General features: G+C 47.7%; 1 protein-coding gene across 1 annotated transcript; it reads right to left on the bottom strand.

Annotated features, from left to right (window-relative positions):
* Window positions 1-224: 224 nt before the first annotated feature.
* Window positions 225-16,070, bottom strand: PRDM13 (PR/SET domain 13). Its single transcript, XM_035110591.2, has 5 exons — window positions 15,927-16,070; window positions 12,487-12,618; window positions 12,261-12,381; window positions 1,356-1,918; window positions 225-1,280 (listed from the first exon to the last, which is right to left on the bottom strand). The coding sequence occupies exons 1-5, from the start codon at window positions 16,068-16,070 to the stop codon at window positions 225-227; spliced, it is 2,016 nt and encodes a 671-aa protein (XP_034966482.1).
* Window positions 16,071-16,956: the final 886 nt, after the last annotated feature.

Here is a 16,956-nt window from a genome sequence, read left to right as displayed (position 1 = left end):
AGAAATGATATGAAATCTTATGCGGGCATGTCTTAAAACAAGCCGCTGTTGTGTTGAAGCGAAACTGTCTTGTTCCTAGGGGAAGAAGGGAGATTCTATGGGTCGTTTTTTTAGTCAAGGAGCGAGTGAATCAGCAGAGCCGGTCGAGAGGAAAGCGGCAGCAGCTTTGGCAGCCCCGTTACCCAAGCCCACCCTACCTATCCCCCACCCCATCGGGCTGCTTCCTATTGCTGCTCCTTGGCCCGGCAGCCTCCGCCTCCGCCTCCGCTGCTGCTGCCGCCCGTGTCTTGGTCGCTCTGATCGTCCGTGAAGCAGACGTCGACGTCGCTCTCGTTGTCAGTCTTTGGCTCCTGCAGCTCCGGGCGTGTGTACCCGGCGGCGTCGGCGCCGCTCCTGTCCTCTGCGCCGCCGGCGCCGCCCTTGGGCAAGCTCTGGCCCGGGTGCCGGGACTTGACGTGCCTCTCCAGGTCCCGGCGCCGGACCAGCACTTTGCCGCAGAACTCGCAGCGGTAGGGCGTGTTGCCCTCGGCGTGCAGGCGGATGTGCTTGTTGAGGTTGCTGGGGTCTCCGAAGGGGCGCAAGCACACCTTGCACTTGAGCGGCTTGTAGCCTGTGTGAGTCCGCATGTGGATCTTCAGGCCGTACTTGCGCGAGTACAGCTTGCCGCAATACAGGCACAAGTGGCCCGTCTTGGGCTTGCTGCCTGCCGGGCCCGACGGCGCGGATGGCTGCAAGCTCTCCAAGCGCCCGCGACTCTTTTCGGCCGCCGCGATCTCCGACAGCTGCTGCGTGTGCATGGCGATCTCGCGGTCGATGCTGGCCAGGGAGCCCAGCTCCGACGGGTTCAGGCCTGCTGCCGCTGCAGCCGCTGCAGCCGCCGCAGCAGCAGCCCCGTTGAAATAGGACACGGACTCCGGGTACTTGAGGAGGTTGCCAAAGTGCAGCTTGAGCGGGTAGTAAGGGGCGCTGTAGAGCAGCTCGCCGTTGTAAACGGTGAAAGGCATGAAGGGCGGGAGGCTGCACTCAGCCGACGCAGAGAAGGGCTTGAGCCCGTCGAAGGGCGGCAGGGCGGCTGCGAAGCGCTCCAGGTGGAGCCCGCTGGGGAGAGGCGGGTAGCGGGCGGAGGCGGGCGGCGACAGGCTGGCGTGGAGACCCCTCTCGACGTGCTTGAAGGCAGACGTCTCCTCGAAGTGCGAGAGCAGTGGGAAGCCTCGGGCGGCCCCCGAATAAGCCAAGCCTGCCGCCGCCGCTGAGTGAGGCGGCGCGGTAGCCGCATGGCACTTGGCGTGGTGGTGGTGGTGGTGAGGCTGGGGCGCGTGGTGCTGCTGCGCGTGGCCGTGGGAACCGCTGCCCACGCCCAGGGGACCTTCGCCGCTGGAGCGGCTGGGCTTGAGGCTCCCCAAGAGCTTGCTGAAGCCGCTGGCCTTGCCCTCTTCCCGGAAAGAAGAAGCCGGTGGAGAAGAGTCCGCCTGGTTCGCTTTGGCCAGGCCGGCGGGCTTGAAGGCGGACCTTGCCCCGGGGTAGAAGGACAGCCCGTTGCTGCCGCCGCTGCCCAACAAGCCCAGGAACTGCCCTGGACCCCGTCCCGTCGAGCTGACGCTCATGTCCAAGGCCCTCTCCTGCTCCTCTTTGGCCGCCGCCTTGCGCCCGCCGCCACCCGCCTTGGCCACTGGCGGCGAGCCCGAGGATTCCCGCTTGATGCTCTCCCTGGATCCGCCAGTGCAGTGGGTCCTTAAGGACGCCGGCGCAGCCGCGGGCTTCAGCGACAGGCTGAACAGGTCCGAAGGCCGGGCGTGTTCCGGCGAGCCCAGGAAGCTGCGGCCGTTGTTCAGTACGCAGTGGAAGTGGACGTGCGCCTTGAGGCTGTTGGGGTACTTGAAGGTCCGCCAGCAGTACCAGCAGATGTAGCGCTCTTCGCCTAGCAGAGGGAAAGCAAGGCAGGGAGACGTTAGCAAGGCAAATACGTAGAAACCCCGACTAAGCTCTTCTCACAGATTTGGAACCAGGTGCCTGGGAATATGAAACCTGGATCTGAAATATTATATGTTCAACTTTGAAAGTGAGAAATGCTAGAAGCAGAGGTTGCTAATCTCGGGCCTTCTAGACGTCCAACTCCCGTCAGCCCTCAATGCTTTGTGATGATGGGAGCCGTAGTTCAGCCGTATCTGAAGGGTCACCTTTTAACCACAACTTGAGAAGTGTTTGCAAGTGTCCCAATATTTAATTACTGCACACCCAGTGTGGAAATAGATGCTGTCCGTGCAGCATTATCCATAATTTGGAGTGTTGCGTAAACGTGGATTTGAAGTTGGAATTTGATTCAGATTTTGTTGGAATACACATAATGTCTCTCGGTTTGTTTGTTTTTAATGTGAAGTCGTGTGGAATTGATACTTCACAGCTATTATAATAATATTATTATAATTTATTGAATTTGTTCGTCGCTTTTTCTTGCCCTAGGGGCAACCCACTTGCCAGTTCTGCAATGCAAACTACCAATGTGGAGAATACTCTGCCCATAATTAAACATTGTAGTTAACTGTCTTTCACAAATTCACTCACGTTCATTTTTTTAAAAGTTCATCCATATACTTCTAGCAAAGACCAACATTAGGGCATATCAAGTCTATTCATGCACATATCAACTTCCCACCCTTCTTCCCAAACATGCGGAGATGAAAGCGGACTACATCATGCCACAGTCACATAGCAAGCATCTCTCTCAGCCTCTGCATTTCAGCTAACCATGTTCGGATAGAAGCCCATTATCATTTATCCAAGTCGGTATAGCGATCTGTAGTGCCTGGATAGTCATTTCATTATTACACTTGGGAAGTTGCTTTATGCCAGGTCAGACTGTTGGTCCGTCTACGTCAGTGCTGTCTACACCGACTGACAGCAGCAGCTCTTCAAGGTGTCTTGGAGATGCTGGGGGTGGAATCTGGAACCTCCTGCGTGCAAAGCAATTGCTCTCAGATGTGTGGGAGCGGCGAGGTTGGCTTTACTGCACTGACATTCAAGACAGAGAACCAGATTCTGGGGTGGTTCTGGGCTTAGTGGTAGAGCACGCGGGTGCTTCACGTGCAAAAAGGTCCTGTAGGTTCAATTCCCTGGGATCTAAAGGAAATGTTCGTGTCTGAAGCTCTGGACAACCAAGACAAGTCCACATAAATAAGTATAAAGGTAGATGGATCAAATATCTGTAGAATGGATTTCGATACTAGAAGAGGATATATTGTTTAGTTATTTAATAATTTGGGTTGCCATGTTTTGAAGAGCAAAAAAAAAGAGAACACTATTGCTGATTTCTACTTACAGTGTACTCATGAAAAAGAGGGCGTGTCCTGGAAAAATGGGACATTTGGCAACTGCATTCTGATTCATTGTCTGGCAAAGTCAACTTACTTGGATTTAAGCCAAGTTCAGCAGCAGAGACGTTAGCGGAACTAAACCAATTTCATTCATATTTAAACGCTTCATCTCTTAACTAGACTGTGATTTGGAGTTCTCATCCTTTTATCTCCGTGGAAAACCGACGATCACTTAAACGTGGATCCGCCTGCTTCAGGCGGCAATCCCATGCGATAGGTAGTTATAGGAAGTTACCAAAACTCAACAAGACTTAATTCTGAATAGGCGTGTGTATAGGGTTGCACTGTCAGTCAGTCAGTAGTCCCTTGTTTTTTCTCTTTTCCCGTCCAAGTTAGCCTACTATAGACTTGTGACTTTAATATGAGTGTGTGAGTAGCATTATAAAAGTCATTATAAATAATTTATCGGATTAACAGCCCTCTTACATTAGTGTTTGTGCACAAGGATTTACTTTTCAGTAAGCGTGCTTACCGTTAAAGCCGTGGACGGCTGTGACTATCCCCTACTCGCCTTTGGAGCCCACACTTAGGGTAACATAGAAAGGGTTCTAGTTACAGGTACCGTGTTTCTCATATTATAAGACATGTCTTATATTTATTTTTTCCTCAAAAAAACACACTATGGCTTATTTTCAAGGGATGTCTTATTTTTTTCCTCCTCCTCCTGCCGTGGCCGGCATTGCTGCTACGCCTATCACTATGTCTTATTTTCGGGGTATGGCTTATATTCCTTGAATGCTTAAAAATCCTGCTATGGCTTATTTTATGGGTATGTCTTAAAATATGAGAAACAGGGTAGGTAGCCGTGTTGGTCTGACTTAGTCGAAACAAAATATAAAAATCCTTCCAGCAGCACCTTAGAGACCAACTAAGTTTGTCATTGGTATGAGCTTTCGTGTGCATGCACACTTCTTCAGATAAAGAGCAGGTAAGGAGTGCCAAAGATGCGCTCCGAGGGCACCTGAGGCCAACACCTTGTTGAAGCTGATCTGGTATGGGTCTGCACATTGCTGGAAGGAAAGCACATTGCTTGGGTTCAATGAGGAAAGAAAGGTGATATATGAATGTAAGATATAAGGAAGGAGTGATAGAAGCGCATGGCTCAGAGCACCTGCCTTGCATGCGGAAGGTCCCAAGGTTCGATCTCCGGCATGTCCAGGAAGGGATGGGAGAGACTCCCTGTCTAAAACCTGGAGAGTCGCTGCCAGTTTTTGTGGACCTAGAAAAACCAACCGGGTCGGATTCAGTCGAAGGAACCTCCCTCTATTCTTCCATAGTACACGCGTGTGTGGCTGAAATCAATCTCAGAATGTGATTGTAAATAACGAGCGAGCTAGGAGTTGTTTGAGATTAGGGTTTTTTTAAAAAAAAGAAAAGATGTATGGCTGTGGAATATGAATCCTAAACTGCTAGTGCCTTTCTCTGTTGAGTCCTGAGAGAGGAGTGGGGAGGGAGGTAGAGAGTTGAGTAAAAAGCAGCGCAAACAGAGGGCCACAAATGCTCTAGCTGGGCTGCCTTTGGACTCCACGAGGAATGAAAAGCGCGCAGCTGTTGCCTTAACGCCTGTGTCCGGCGGCCCATCTGTTGACGTTTGCAGAATAGGTGGCGTATGTCAGGGAGCTGACGCAAGGAAACAAAGGCCAATCTAATGATCATGAGCCTCCCATTACCAGGCGAGACAATATCCTATATGTATGGGCCATACGTAATCGGTCCTTTCAGAATACAATGCCCTTTGTGCCCCGATCCTTAAACGCTTGGCGTTCCCTAAGGCGGAACAAACCGACGGGGCGACTTCGTGCTCCTGCGATACGCACGTCCCCTTCGAGACGGTGGGGCCACTGCAGCAGAACACGGAGGTTTTGCACCGGAGGATTCACCAGCAAGGGTTAAATTAAGCGGCCAGCGCTTCAAAGCTATAGAGAGACTCGTAAAAGAGGTGGCATTTCCGAATGCAAAAAGAAAAGCCCCACAGGGATTCAATTGTGGGGGGTGGGGGGTGGGCCAGAATATGAAAAAGTGAACAAGCAAATCGCTTAGAGGGAAAGACAGATAGTGAAGAGCCTGGCTGAGGCAAAGAATGAAAGATAATGTATAGCTTGTGGAATCTATATTCGATTATCTTTCTTCTACATGTGTTTCTAAAAGTTGAAATACAGACATATAATAAACGCCACACCTAGATACAGATATATTACTCTCAATAACATAGGAGGAGTCCTGCTGGACCAGGGCAAAAGCCCGCCTAATCCTGCATCCTGTTCTTGCAGTGGCCAATCAGATGCCAATGTCCTTCCCTTCCTTCCTTCCTTCCTTCCCTCCCTCCCTCTCTCCCTCCCTCCCTTTTTTATGGGTTCAAAAGAAGCTTCCATGCTCTCTGACCGTAGGCTACCGGTATCCTGGGGCTAATGGGACCTGGGGTCCAACCACACCTGGTTACCTTGTAAATTTATATGTCAATAAGATTTGTGATCTATGCATTAGTTGGCCATCTCAGCGAAATAATTGTGAATGTCCCTGGCTGCTTAATAGAGACGGCCATGGGCTACGGTTTCTGTGTTTAGTGGCGGTGCTTGGCCAATAGGATTCCAGCGATAGGATTCCGTCTCTGGTTAACGCGAAACTCATAGCTGCCAAGTTCTCCCTTTTTTTAAGGGAAATTCCCTTATGCTGAATAGGCTTCCTCGCGAGAAAAGGGAAAACTTGGCAGATATGGAAACTGGCGTGTAGGAAAGGATGCCCAAGAAGGCATAGGAGGTGCTAGGTCTCGATCCTGCTGGAATAAGCAAGCCAAGGGGTCTTTTAAAAACGACTGTCAGTTCAAGAATCAACCAGCGTGGAACTGTTCATTAACTGCAGAGAAAACTAAAGTCTTTCTGATCAGTGATAGCTCCCTCCCAGCCTGAGTGTAAGCAGTTGCAAGCATCCTATGGCCTTACACTGGAAAGGCAGATAACCCGGCTGCAAGGGATGAATGAATAGGATTAGGAAGCCGCAATAAAACTTTACGAATTTAAGTCTACAGTCCTAAACCCATTGGATTCAATAGGACTTACATCTCAGCATAAACGTGCATGGTTAGGATGGCGCTGTTAACAAGCTTAACTGAGTAGCTTTCTCCGGCTGGCGAGCTCGTCAAAGGCTGCGCTCTCCAATTATCTTTGTTTGCAAACACTAATGATCCCTAAACCCAGACTGCTGGCTTCTGTCCTCCTCTTCCCCCCACCCCCAATTCTCGATTCACATTATGCTGCTAAGAGCCTCGTTTACTCAATCTATGACTAAATGGAGCGAGTCAAACACTTTTGTGAAACTAAAAGTGCCACCCTCTTTCTAGTTCCACTTGCTTGACAACTGTTTTTGTCTCAGGGTTTCTGTTGCCGTTTTAGGACTGAATGAAAGTCTGCTCGAGAAAGTTAAAAATAATTTCAGCGCAACTGTAGAAGCTGAGCATAAGAATTGGTTTGGCACGCCAGTACTAAGTAAGGCTGGTTTTGTTTGTTTGTTTGTTTGTTTGTTTGTTTTTCAAGAGGGGCTCCTGTGCCTGTAGCAGCTGCAAAAAAAAAAAAAAATCAGCAGACGCACGCAAACGATATGGGGTGATGGTGGGGAAAAGGTCGCCTATTGAATGTCTCGCGCGGTTCGCAACTCTCCAAAAGCAAATCGTGTTGATTTCGCCGAGACTTCAGCTCCCTGCACATTTTAGGTTATCAAGGAAGAAAGAATCGCTGAATCGGCTTTTAACATCTAAATCTTTCCCCGCAAAAAGTCTTGGTTCAAGTTGCTTCCTATTGCGTTAGTCCTTATGTATTTTAATTTCGTATGAAGGGTTTAGTAATTGCCAGAAGCTTAGAAATTACTAAAATGCAGTCTTGGGAAAGAAAATGCTGACTAGCAGACGTTTTCCAGTCCTTAATAAGCTTGTGTCACTTGAAATCTGTAACACTTACTCGGGATTAAGCGTGTTTAGGATCACAGGCCACAGCAGTAACAGGATGATAATTGTAGACCTGGCCAATATCTGACGGACTTTCTTATATATTATGGACTCTAAACACAGAGAAGGAGAAGGGGATAGGAGATAGGAAAGACAGGGCTTCATCCCCTTCATGATTGTTGTTGTTATATTGAAAAGATATGCATCCGAGAGGTGTACAGTTTTGGGAAAGTGGGCATCAAAGTAACACATTCACGTACAGCAAATCCCATCTTAAATCCCAGATTTTCCCAATTAAAGACGGAATAGTGAGAGCCCATGCAAATCCAGACTTTGTTGGACTACAACTCCCATCATTCTTGACAATTGGTCATGCTGAACGGGGTTGAGATAAGTGGAGTTCAACAACATCTGGAGGGCCAAAGATGTCCCCTCCTCCCACACCTGAGATGAAGGATCTCAGGTAGCAGGGCTAGGGAAAACACTTGCCAAGGAGAGGAACCGATATGTTGCAACATGATAGATAAGTTAACAAAATTATTTTAAAAAGTAGTTGCAGTATGGTCAGAGTACATGACCATATCATAAAAATATGGCACCATAATGTCTCAAAATGATGTCCAGTACAGTACAAGAAACCAGAGGAAATGGAAAGGCTATATAGTTCACTTTGCATGCAGAAGGTTCCAAATTCAATCACCAGCATAGCCAAGTAGGGCAGATAGAAACCTCAGTCTGAACCCCTGAATAGTTGCTGTTAGTCAGTGTAGACAGTGAAGCCAGTCCAAACTAGATGGACCAATGGTCTAACTCATTATGAGGCAGCTTCCTATGGAGGCAGCTTCCTATGGAGTGCAAACTTGTGCCTGTTTATTCAGTAGTCCTAAACTAGGATGTTCAATTGGGCTTACTTCCTCCTGTGTGTTTAGGTTTGCAGCCCACCATAGTTGGCTTACTTACTTATTTTTTCTTTGGGGTAGACAATACTGATTATTATTATTATTATTATTATTATTATTATTATTATTAGAATTTATATTCCGCCCTTGACCCAGGGGTCTAGATGGACAAATAGTCTGATATGGTATAAGGCAGCTTCACAGTCTTTTCGGTGGTGGCCCCCTGATTGTGGAATACTCTCTGGTGCCATCATTATCAACTTTTAGGCTTCAGGCAAATATGTACATGTTCACCCAGGAACCTGGCTCTTAACTGGGGTCATATGGTATAATTTTATTTATTTATTTATTAAATTTCTATACTGCCCTTAATCCAAGGGACACAGGGCGGTTTGCAATATAAAAACACACAAATACATACCATAACAACAAACAAAAACAATAACACCCCCACGGTTTAAAAGGCCATAGATTGTTTAATAAGCCAAAGGCCAATGACAGCCTAGCCAGTACAGTACTGGTGTTCATCTTGTAGCAGGTTGGGGTAAGATTTGGCCTTCTTAAGTTATTGCAGGATGGACACTTTTAGTCCATTAATATTCTTTTATCTTTTTGATGTATTTTAATGCATTATGCATGCTTTTATAATTGTAGGCCACTTTGAGACTTTTTGTAGTAAGCCACGAATCATTGCAACTATAATCATAGCTATTGATACTAAATGCCTGTGAGGCAAAAGTTCTCCTTTCTGCGCACCATCTGTGATCTTTTGCAGGAGATTTATAAATTTCCCATTGAGACCAGTAGATCTTACCATTTGTCTGGGATATAAAGTTGTGATTAAGAGTACCCAGCCTCTTATACATATTTTTGATGTGAAATGGGCAATCAGATCAGTTATTCATTGATAACTTTTTTGAGGAGTTTTCTTGCATTAGGATAGTTCTCCCACATTCAAACTATTTTGTTTTTGTTTTAGTAATTCCTGTCTACTAGTATTGGAGTAGGGTGAGGTCCTATTTCTTCCTCTAGTGTTTTTGGCTTGTTTCTAAATTCACTTTTCCTGAAGTACTTGGATTTAAAACAATTGACTTTCTCTCTTTCACCCTTCTCATGTAGTAAGGAGGATTATACCACACATAGGTGCAGAAAGCAGTAACATATGTATATGGTTATGTTAAATGGTCCTCTGTAGCTGAATTAATAATAATAATTTTTATTTATTTATTTATACATACATACATACCCCGCCCATCTGGCTGGGTTTCCCCAGCCACTCTGGGCGGCTTCCAACAAAATATTAAAATACAATGGTATGTTAAACATTAAAAGCTTCCCTAAACAGGGCTGCCTTCAGATGTCTTCTAAAAGTCTGGTAGATGTTTTTCTCTTTGACACGTGGTGGGAGGGCATTCCACAGGGCAGGTGCCACTACCGAGAAGGCCCTCTGCCTGGTTCCCTGTAACTTGGCTTCTCTCAGCGAGGGAACCACCAGAAGGCCCTCGGTGCTGGACCTCAGTGTCCAGGCAGAACGATGGGGGTGAAGACGCTCCTTCAGGTATACTGGACCGAGGCCGTTTAGGGCTTTAAAGGTCAGCACCAACACTTTGAATTGTGCTTGGAAATGTACTTTCACATTTATATAACTAGCACTTTTGAAGAAGGGTCCTTGGAATGACAAGTTTCATTCCCTTTCACCACGCAGCGCAGCCCAATCCTATACATTTCAACTCAGAAGCAGCTGCTCTGAGTTCAATGGGGCTTCCTCCCAAGCATGATTGTGCAATATCTACAAAATTATTCATCTACCGGGTAAGTATTCTGCAAACTCAAACTTGCAAATCCACAATCCTTTTAAACACAGTGGGGTTTACTTCTGATTAAACATGCATGGGTTGGGCCTGAGTGCAAGTTGAAGTCTGTTAGAGCTATGTGGGCCAATCCATATACACTGGAAATTGGATTTTAAGAAGCTCTTCTCCTTGACCCATTAATTCTGCTAAACCTCTTGGGTTTGGTCCCAGTTATACTGCCTTGTATTGCGCAGAGCTGGTTTAAATCTAAGTCAATGGTGTGTAGAACTTGCACTCTGTGGTGAAAATAACCTCCACCGTAATCAATGGACACCAGTTCTAGCTGAAGCCTTTCGGAATGGTTGTTTGATGACTTAACAGCTAAAGCTCTGGTTTCATTAATTCGCTGCGCGATTCTAAACACGTCCCATCGCGTTCCTGGGATATTGCCGAAAATAAAAAAGTGTGATTAGGACTGCAGCCAAAATCTCGTGGTAGGTTCCACCCCCAAGAAATGCTGCTGAATCCGTACAGCCTGTGTTAACAGGATTACGTTTCCTCTTTGTTTTAACATATTATCTCCTAAAGCACACTAACCTCACCGCCATTATGGATCCACAAATCACTGAATCCAAGAGGTCTAGTAGCTCCATGCACTTCCCTGCCTCAGAATCAACGAGTCTTAAACCAAAGTCCTTCCCACCACTGGATATATAGCAAGAGTGTGGCAAAGCGTTAACTTGGACAAGAAGCTGTGGCCGCTCATTACCAGAGTGAAAAGGAGAACGAATGGATTGACTGAAAACACTATTCTTAAAAAAAAGGATCCATTTCAAAATATAAACTATAGTTCCATAGCTATGACTGGGTGGGCTGGGGAAAGAAATCTGGCGACCCGAGTTCTCCTCTGGCACTTAGAACTCGGAGAAGATCTAGTGACATTTGTTTCTTTTGTAGTCCCTCCAAGTATTCCCAAGATTTCCTAAAAGCGTGTGTGTGTGTGTGTGTGTGTGTGTGTGTGTGTGTGTGTGTGTGTCCTTTGCTTTTAAAGAGCGCTCATGTATGTCAGCGCCCATACTTTCCCGCTTTAAATTGACTTTACCGTCACTTCGAATAAGAACGGGATCCAGAGGAAAAGCTGGAGAGGGAGATGCAAGGCAGATGCAAGGCAAAGCGCAAAAGCAGAAGAAAAGCCATCCTAGGCCTTTAGAACCAGCGAGCCTCTTTTAGCACGGGCGGGGGCAAAATCCAAAACTGTCGTATTGTAAGGAGAAGAATGTCCGTGTGGCAGGGCGCCCACTGGGTACGGTGTAGAGGGAATCGGTGCACATGCAGGAAAAGGCTGAGCAGGAACAGGGTCCAAACTCCCTTCTAGCACGGTCTAAATTCGTAGCACAAGAACTATTCCAATGAAAGGTCAACTGCATTGGGAAGACGGTATCTGGAATAAATATGTACGTTTGCCCTACTTAAGCTACTTTTATCTTAGCGCTAAAGCTGTGGTCCAATGCTGCCTTTCTACGGCAATTAGGTCCACAATCCTGGTTCAGCCGTATTTAAGCCCCCACTTCTTTCACGAAGTACTTGGCATGACTGGGGTTCTTCTTGCACATCAGCCCCATTAACTTCATTGAGGCTTCTCTCCGAGTGAGCATGCACAGGATCATCCATAGCTGCCAAGTTATCCCTTTTTTAAGGGATTTTCCCTTATGCTGAATAGGATTCCTCGCGAGAAAAGGGAAAACTTGGCAGCTATGACAGGATCTAGCAGAGCAGCATGTATTTGCAAATATGTCTCATATAGACCCCGCACGACAAACGAACAGCTCGCTTGAACTTTTTAAAAACAACCACCACTGTTTACACTGGGATTTACTTCCAGGTTTGTGGCAAGTTTATTGCCCCGTAGTTTGTTTTTTAGAGTTTAGGAGAAGGTATAAGACCGACCTACTGACTGACACCCGCACACAAATTTATTAGCCAGTGTTGACTTTAACAGAGCTTCCTTTCAAGTTTATTCCACCTTAACTGTATTAAGTACTCGATGGTCTGCGGCTCAGCTGTTATCTTCCGTCTCGATTTAAGTTCAAATAAAAGAATCTGGGGGTTGAAATCCCAAACTTACTGGTGGGTAAGTAAATCCCATTGAACTCAGCGGGGTTTACAGCAAAACTCTCACTGTAAGACGTAGTTAGTTGAGCAGCGCTGTCGGGAGGCTCTTACTCCTTGCACAAGTCGCTGGCCAAGGTGCTGTACGTACCTTTTTCGTCGTGCGTCGGAGTAGCGGTGGTGGGGATGTCAAACCACTGAGCCAAGGAGCTGGAATACCACACGGTCAGCTCCTCTCCCGGCTGGACGTCTCGCAGCGCCCGGTAGAAAATCTAGGAGAACAGAAAGAGCCCGTCAAGGGACCAGACAGCAATGCCAATCTATCCAGCCCTGAGACAGAAAGGCTCATAGAGCTGGGTTAGGGAGGCTGTAGGTACCTGTCCGCCCGGTAGATCTGCAATAGCTTCCAAGGTCTGTTCTTGAGAGTGCCTGGCAGCCCGGATTAACCCTATCCACTCCACAGCAGAGCCCCCGGCTTCGTCCACCAGTTCCCCTCTCACCATCCGCACCTGGAACATAGGACAGCAGAGGCTGTCATTTATACCGCCAGTCAGTTCAAGGTCCTTGCTTTATTTAGCCAAAACAACATTCGCTGGTACTGAGCAGCTCCGTATACAAAAAGACCTCTAATTTTACATCCCTGTCCCCCCCATAACCTATTAAAATAACTTATTTGTCTAATTTCTCTCTCTGTTTGATCGTTTCCATGAGAAGCGGGTCACACAATCAACAGAGAGAGAGGTGAACCAGTGCGCAGCTCGATCCTAGTCGGAGGCAGCAGCCAGGAGACGAGTTAGAGGGCTAATCAAATGCAGCCATTGCTGCACTAATCCAGAACGAGGCAAAAATCTTCTAGAAAACGGTTTGCGGGTGGACACCTTATTTTATAAGCGACTGGTTCTGTGGAATTGGAACTTGCATGCTTACTCGGTAGCAAATCCTCACTGCGTTCAAGGGCTCTTACTCCCAAGTAGACATTCATAGGATTGCATCCGTAACTCCACTCTTTCATTTGGTTCTTCTTTACTTCATTTGAAAAGTCCTAAGTAAGTATGCTTAGGCTCATGGCTTTATTGTCTTGGGGAAGATTTAAATCCTCTTAAATCCAGGTGGGTCGAAGTTGGGGAGTTTCGGTCGACGTGACTGCTATATATATAGTCTTTAGGATCAATGTGCCAATTAACTTAGATAGCAGTCGATTTGGTTACACTTTAGCCAGAGCTGTGGACCAGGTTGTCCATCGGGTTTGAATCGACGTGCGCCGGCTTCACTGCCATGTAATTGCAGCTACCAAGGGAGCGGGTGGCGCTGTGGTCTAAACCACTGAACATCTTGGGCTTGCTGATCGGAAGGTCTGCGGTTCGAATCCGTGAGTTCCTGTTGCTCGGTCCCAGCGTCTGCCAACCTAGCAGTTTAAAAGCACACCAGTGCAAGTAGATAAATAAGTACTGCTGCAGCGGGAAGGTAAACGGCATTTCCGTGCGCTCTGGCTTCTGTCACGGTGTCCCCTTGCGCCAGTAGTGATTTAGTCATGCTGGCCACATGACTCGGAAAGCTGTCTGTGGACAAATGCCGGCTCCCTTAGCCTGAAAAGCGAGGTGAGCGCCGCATCCCATAGCCGCTAACTATCCAGGGGTCCTTTACCTTTACCTTAATTGCAGCTACCAATAAAGGGACACCTCCACTCGATGCCATCCCATTCCGAAATGAGACAAGTGAGATAAGTGTGTAAGTGGGCCTGAGGTCAGTGATCCCCAAACGCGCTATATACACTCTTTAAGCAATCCCTGTTAGCTGGGAAAAGAGCCTTCTTCAAACTCTCTTCCGCTTCTTGTCATTCCCTGACCTGCAGGTCTGCAGCCTGAAAAGACGAGGGGGGACATATTTAAGAACCATAGTTATTATATTCCCCCCTTCGAGGGGGGAATTGCTAAACCTACGTTTCAAGGCTCCCAGCCCCTGCAGGGCAATTAATTAACGAATAATCTAATCAAAAATAATAAAAAAGAGAGGAGGAGGAGAGCAAAAGAGGAAGAGGGCAGGAGCAACTCTGTTGAGCCTCAGTCTTGCCTCATCCTTCATAATCTGCTTGGTCATACACAGAGAGCGAGCAAATGAGGGGCTACCTCTTTGAATGAACAGGCAATAAAAGTCACTGTAACAAAGGCAGACTAAAGGGAGCAACCAACGGAGCCAGATGAGAAATAAATTTGAAGGGGCTGGCAGAGCGTTTAAAAACAATTAAAGGGCATTCAGAATCCGAGCGGAACGTACGACAAACCTCTGCGCTTTGGGGAAGAAAGGAGGCAACGTTGCCTTCTGCTAAGCTCATCCGAGGAGAGGCTGGAAGGCTGCAATCCACACACACAAACAAATCTTTCTTATTTGGGGTTCCTTTTGGAGACTTCTCTGTAAAGCACTCCAGAAGCAGTGATCAACATTTGGAGCCAGCTGGGAAATCAGCTCGATTGCTCCGATCCTCCTTTGCTTGGTCAATGTTTCTTATGGACTGAAATCATCTTTAAAAGCAAAACAATATAACTATGGCGGTGACTGTGGCGAGCCCGGGAGAATTTCGGCGTTAAAAGGGTGCTTCATAAATTGGATCATTCCAGACTTGGGGTCTGTGGGATGACTGTTTTCATCTCTGATCTTTGCATTCATTTGGGTTCTGCACAGATGCTTGTGGGGTAAGATCACAACTGCCCCCCTTGCACTTCATGGCCTTAAGGCCCCAGCATTTCCTAAACAAACAAACAAACATCGACTCGCTCTTGTGCGCGTGTGTGCATCTGTCACCTTCAAGCAGGTGATGAAACGGACTCTAGTCCAGGACAGCGTAAACCACAATAAATCCGCAGGTCTTTAAGGAGCCGCAAGACTGTGGATTTCGCTCCCACAAACTTCCACCATCCAGCCACCTTCTTGAAATCTCAACTGCAGGCCGCTTTTGTTTCGGGCGAGGTTTTCTTGCGGTTGTTTTATCCTGCATGAGAGGCAAATCTCACCTGGTGGCGTTAGGAACCTTTAGATTTCGTTTCGCTTAACTGTTATTTTGCCTCTTCCACTTTAAGGTTAAAAAAGAACCTTGAAACAGAAAGTAAACATAGTACATTTAATAAAAGCAAGTGGCAACTGCAGGCAACACGGGTCGAGCTACCAGTTCGTTCATTATTACAGTATTTTTATTTTGTGTTGTGTATATATATCCGATTTCGTATCCACTACTCTAGTATCAGGGTGGAGGATCAGCCGGAGGACACGATTTACCTTGATTTACCCGGATTTGATTTCCTAGAATTCGGGGTACGGGGTGGGGGGCACCAGTAAGTCTGTTGACCCGCCGCTGTCTCTTTTTTCCAGCTTCCCCCTCCCCATCTACGTCCAATCCAGCAGGGTTCAACACTGGTCCCCCCCATCCCCACAAATCATAGCTGCCAAGTTTTCCCTTTTCTCGCGAGGAAGCCTATTCAACATAATGGAAAATCCCTTTAAAAAAGGGATAACTTGGCAGCTATGCCACAAATAAGTCATCTAAAGTCAGAGATCTCCCCGAAAGTCCAGGAGGTGTGAAAGAGAGGCGGTTGCCTATCCCCGCAGCCTCTTGGCTTCGTGAAGATCCGAAGAGCAGAGATGCTTCGTTTGGACACCCAAACCCGTTTATGAACGGAGGAAAGGGACGAGAAATAACTTTGCTGAGGAAACATTCCCTCCCAAGGACGTGCGCCAGCCCCTCGGACATTTCCCCTCGTTGCGCGTTCCCCCTTTTCCCCACCCTCCCTCCACAGTGCTTTCCGCCAAGGTGCGGGAGCAATACCTTTTTCTTGGGTCCCGGCTCCCTGCGATCGGACAAGTACTTGCCCAGTTTGAAGGTGCCGGACACCGGACCCAGGCGCAGGCCAGCCGGGATGCAGCTCTCCGCGGTAACGCTGAGCGCCGGCGGACCCCGGCTGCTTTGCATCGCTGCCTCCGGGTTACAGACGCGGCGATCGGGAAAGGCGCCCAGGACTCTCTTCGAGGGCTGGAGTGACAGAAGGGAGAGAGGGAGGCAGAAAGAGGGAGAGAGGCAGGCAGCAAGGAGGGCTGAGCACCGGCGTTATCTCCGCCCGCAAAGTGACGCGGCCGACGATGCGCGCCGCCTTTTCAATTGCCACACGAGGGCTCTCCCCGCGGCCCGCCGGTGCTCCAGGGCGCCGGGTTGGGGCGATGAGAGAGTGTGGCTCTTGCAGCAGCTGCCGAATCCCACCCGAGAGGGTCACATGGAGATTTTCTCTAACCCACCCCCACCCGCCCCATCCACCAACCTCTCTCTCTCTCCCCACCCACCCCAACGCATAATTAAGGGCTTTTTTGAATGGGGCAGCCAACAATGGCCTCGGCGACCTTCCCATTCCTAAAAATCCAATTTGTCAAGGGCAAAGAAAAGGCGCTGGTGAATCAAAGGTCTGGAGGGACCATTAATCCTCAGCATGGGGGATTGTCCCCGAGACAGTTACGATATTTTAAGTGACAAATCCACTGTATAATTTCTCCATAAATTTTACTTCCTTCGATTGTTCCCCGACAAACCAGTTTTGGAAAAGACGGGAGTGTTTTACGTCTACTTGGCTGAGCCTTTTGTCAGCCAGGAGACTTCAAAGATTTTTAATTCACTTTCCTTGGGCTGGATTGTAAAGGCGATTAAACAAAGAGATTAGGGGGGGATGTTTGGAGGACTTGTTAACTTCTATTGATTCCTGGCGTGTGCCATACAGAAATTGGGCAGGTACTTGATGGGAAAACACCAGAAAATACCTACACTTTAAAAAAGGAGGGGACGCTGCCATATTACCAATTCAGTGGGTTGG

Source organism: Zootoca vivipara, chromosome 3 (genome assembly GCF_963506605.1).
Source record: "Zootoca vivipara chromosome 3, rZooViv1.1, whole genome shotgun sequence".
In the NCBI taxonomy this organism is placed as follows: Eukaryota; Metazoa; Chordata; class Lepidosauria; order Squamata; family Lacertidae; genus Zootoca; species Zootoca vivipara.
The sequence above is the reverse complement of the archived record's forward strand: the minus strand, read 5'-3'. Positions and strand labels throughout refer to the sequence as shown.

Coding starts and splice junctions, on each gene's coding strand:
- PRDM13 (XM_035110591.2), bottom strand. CDS start 16,070: ATGCAAAGCAGCCGGGGTCCGCCGGCGCTCAGCGTTACCGCGGAGAGC. Junction 12,619..15,926: donor AGCCGGGACCCAAGAAAAAG/GTATTGCTCCCG, acceptor CCTATGTTCCAG/GTGCGGATGGTGAGAGGGGA. Junction 12,382..12,486: donor CAGATCTACCGGGCGGACAG/GTACCTACAGCC, acceptor CTGTTCTCCTAG/ATTTTCTACCGGGCGCTGCG.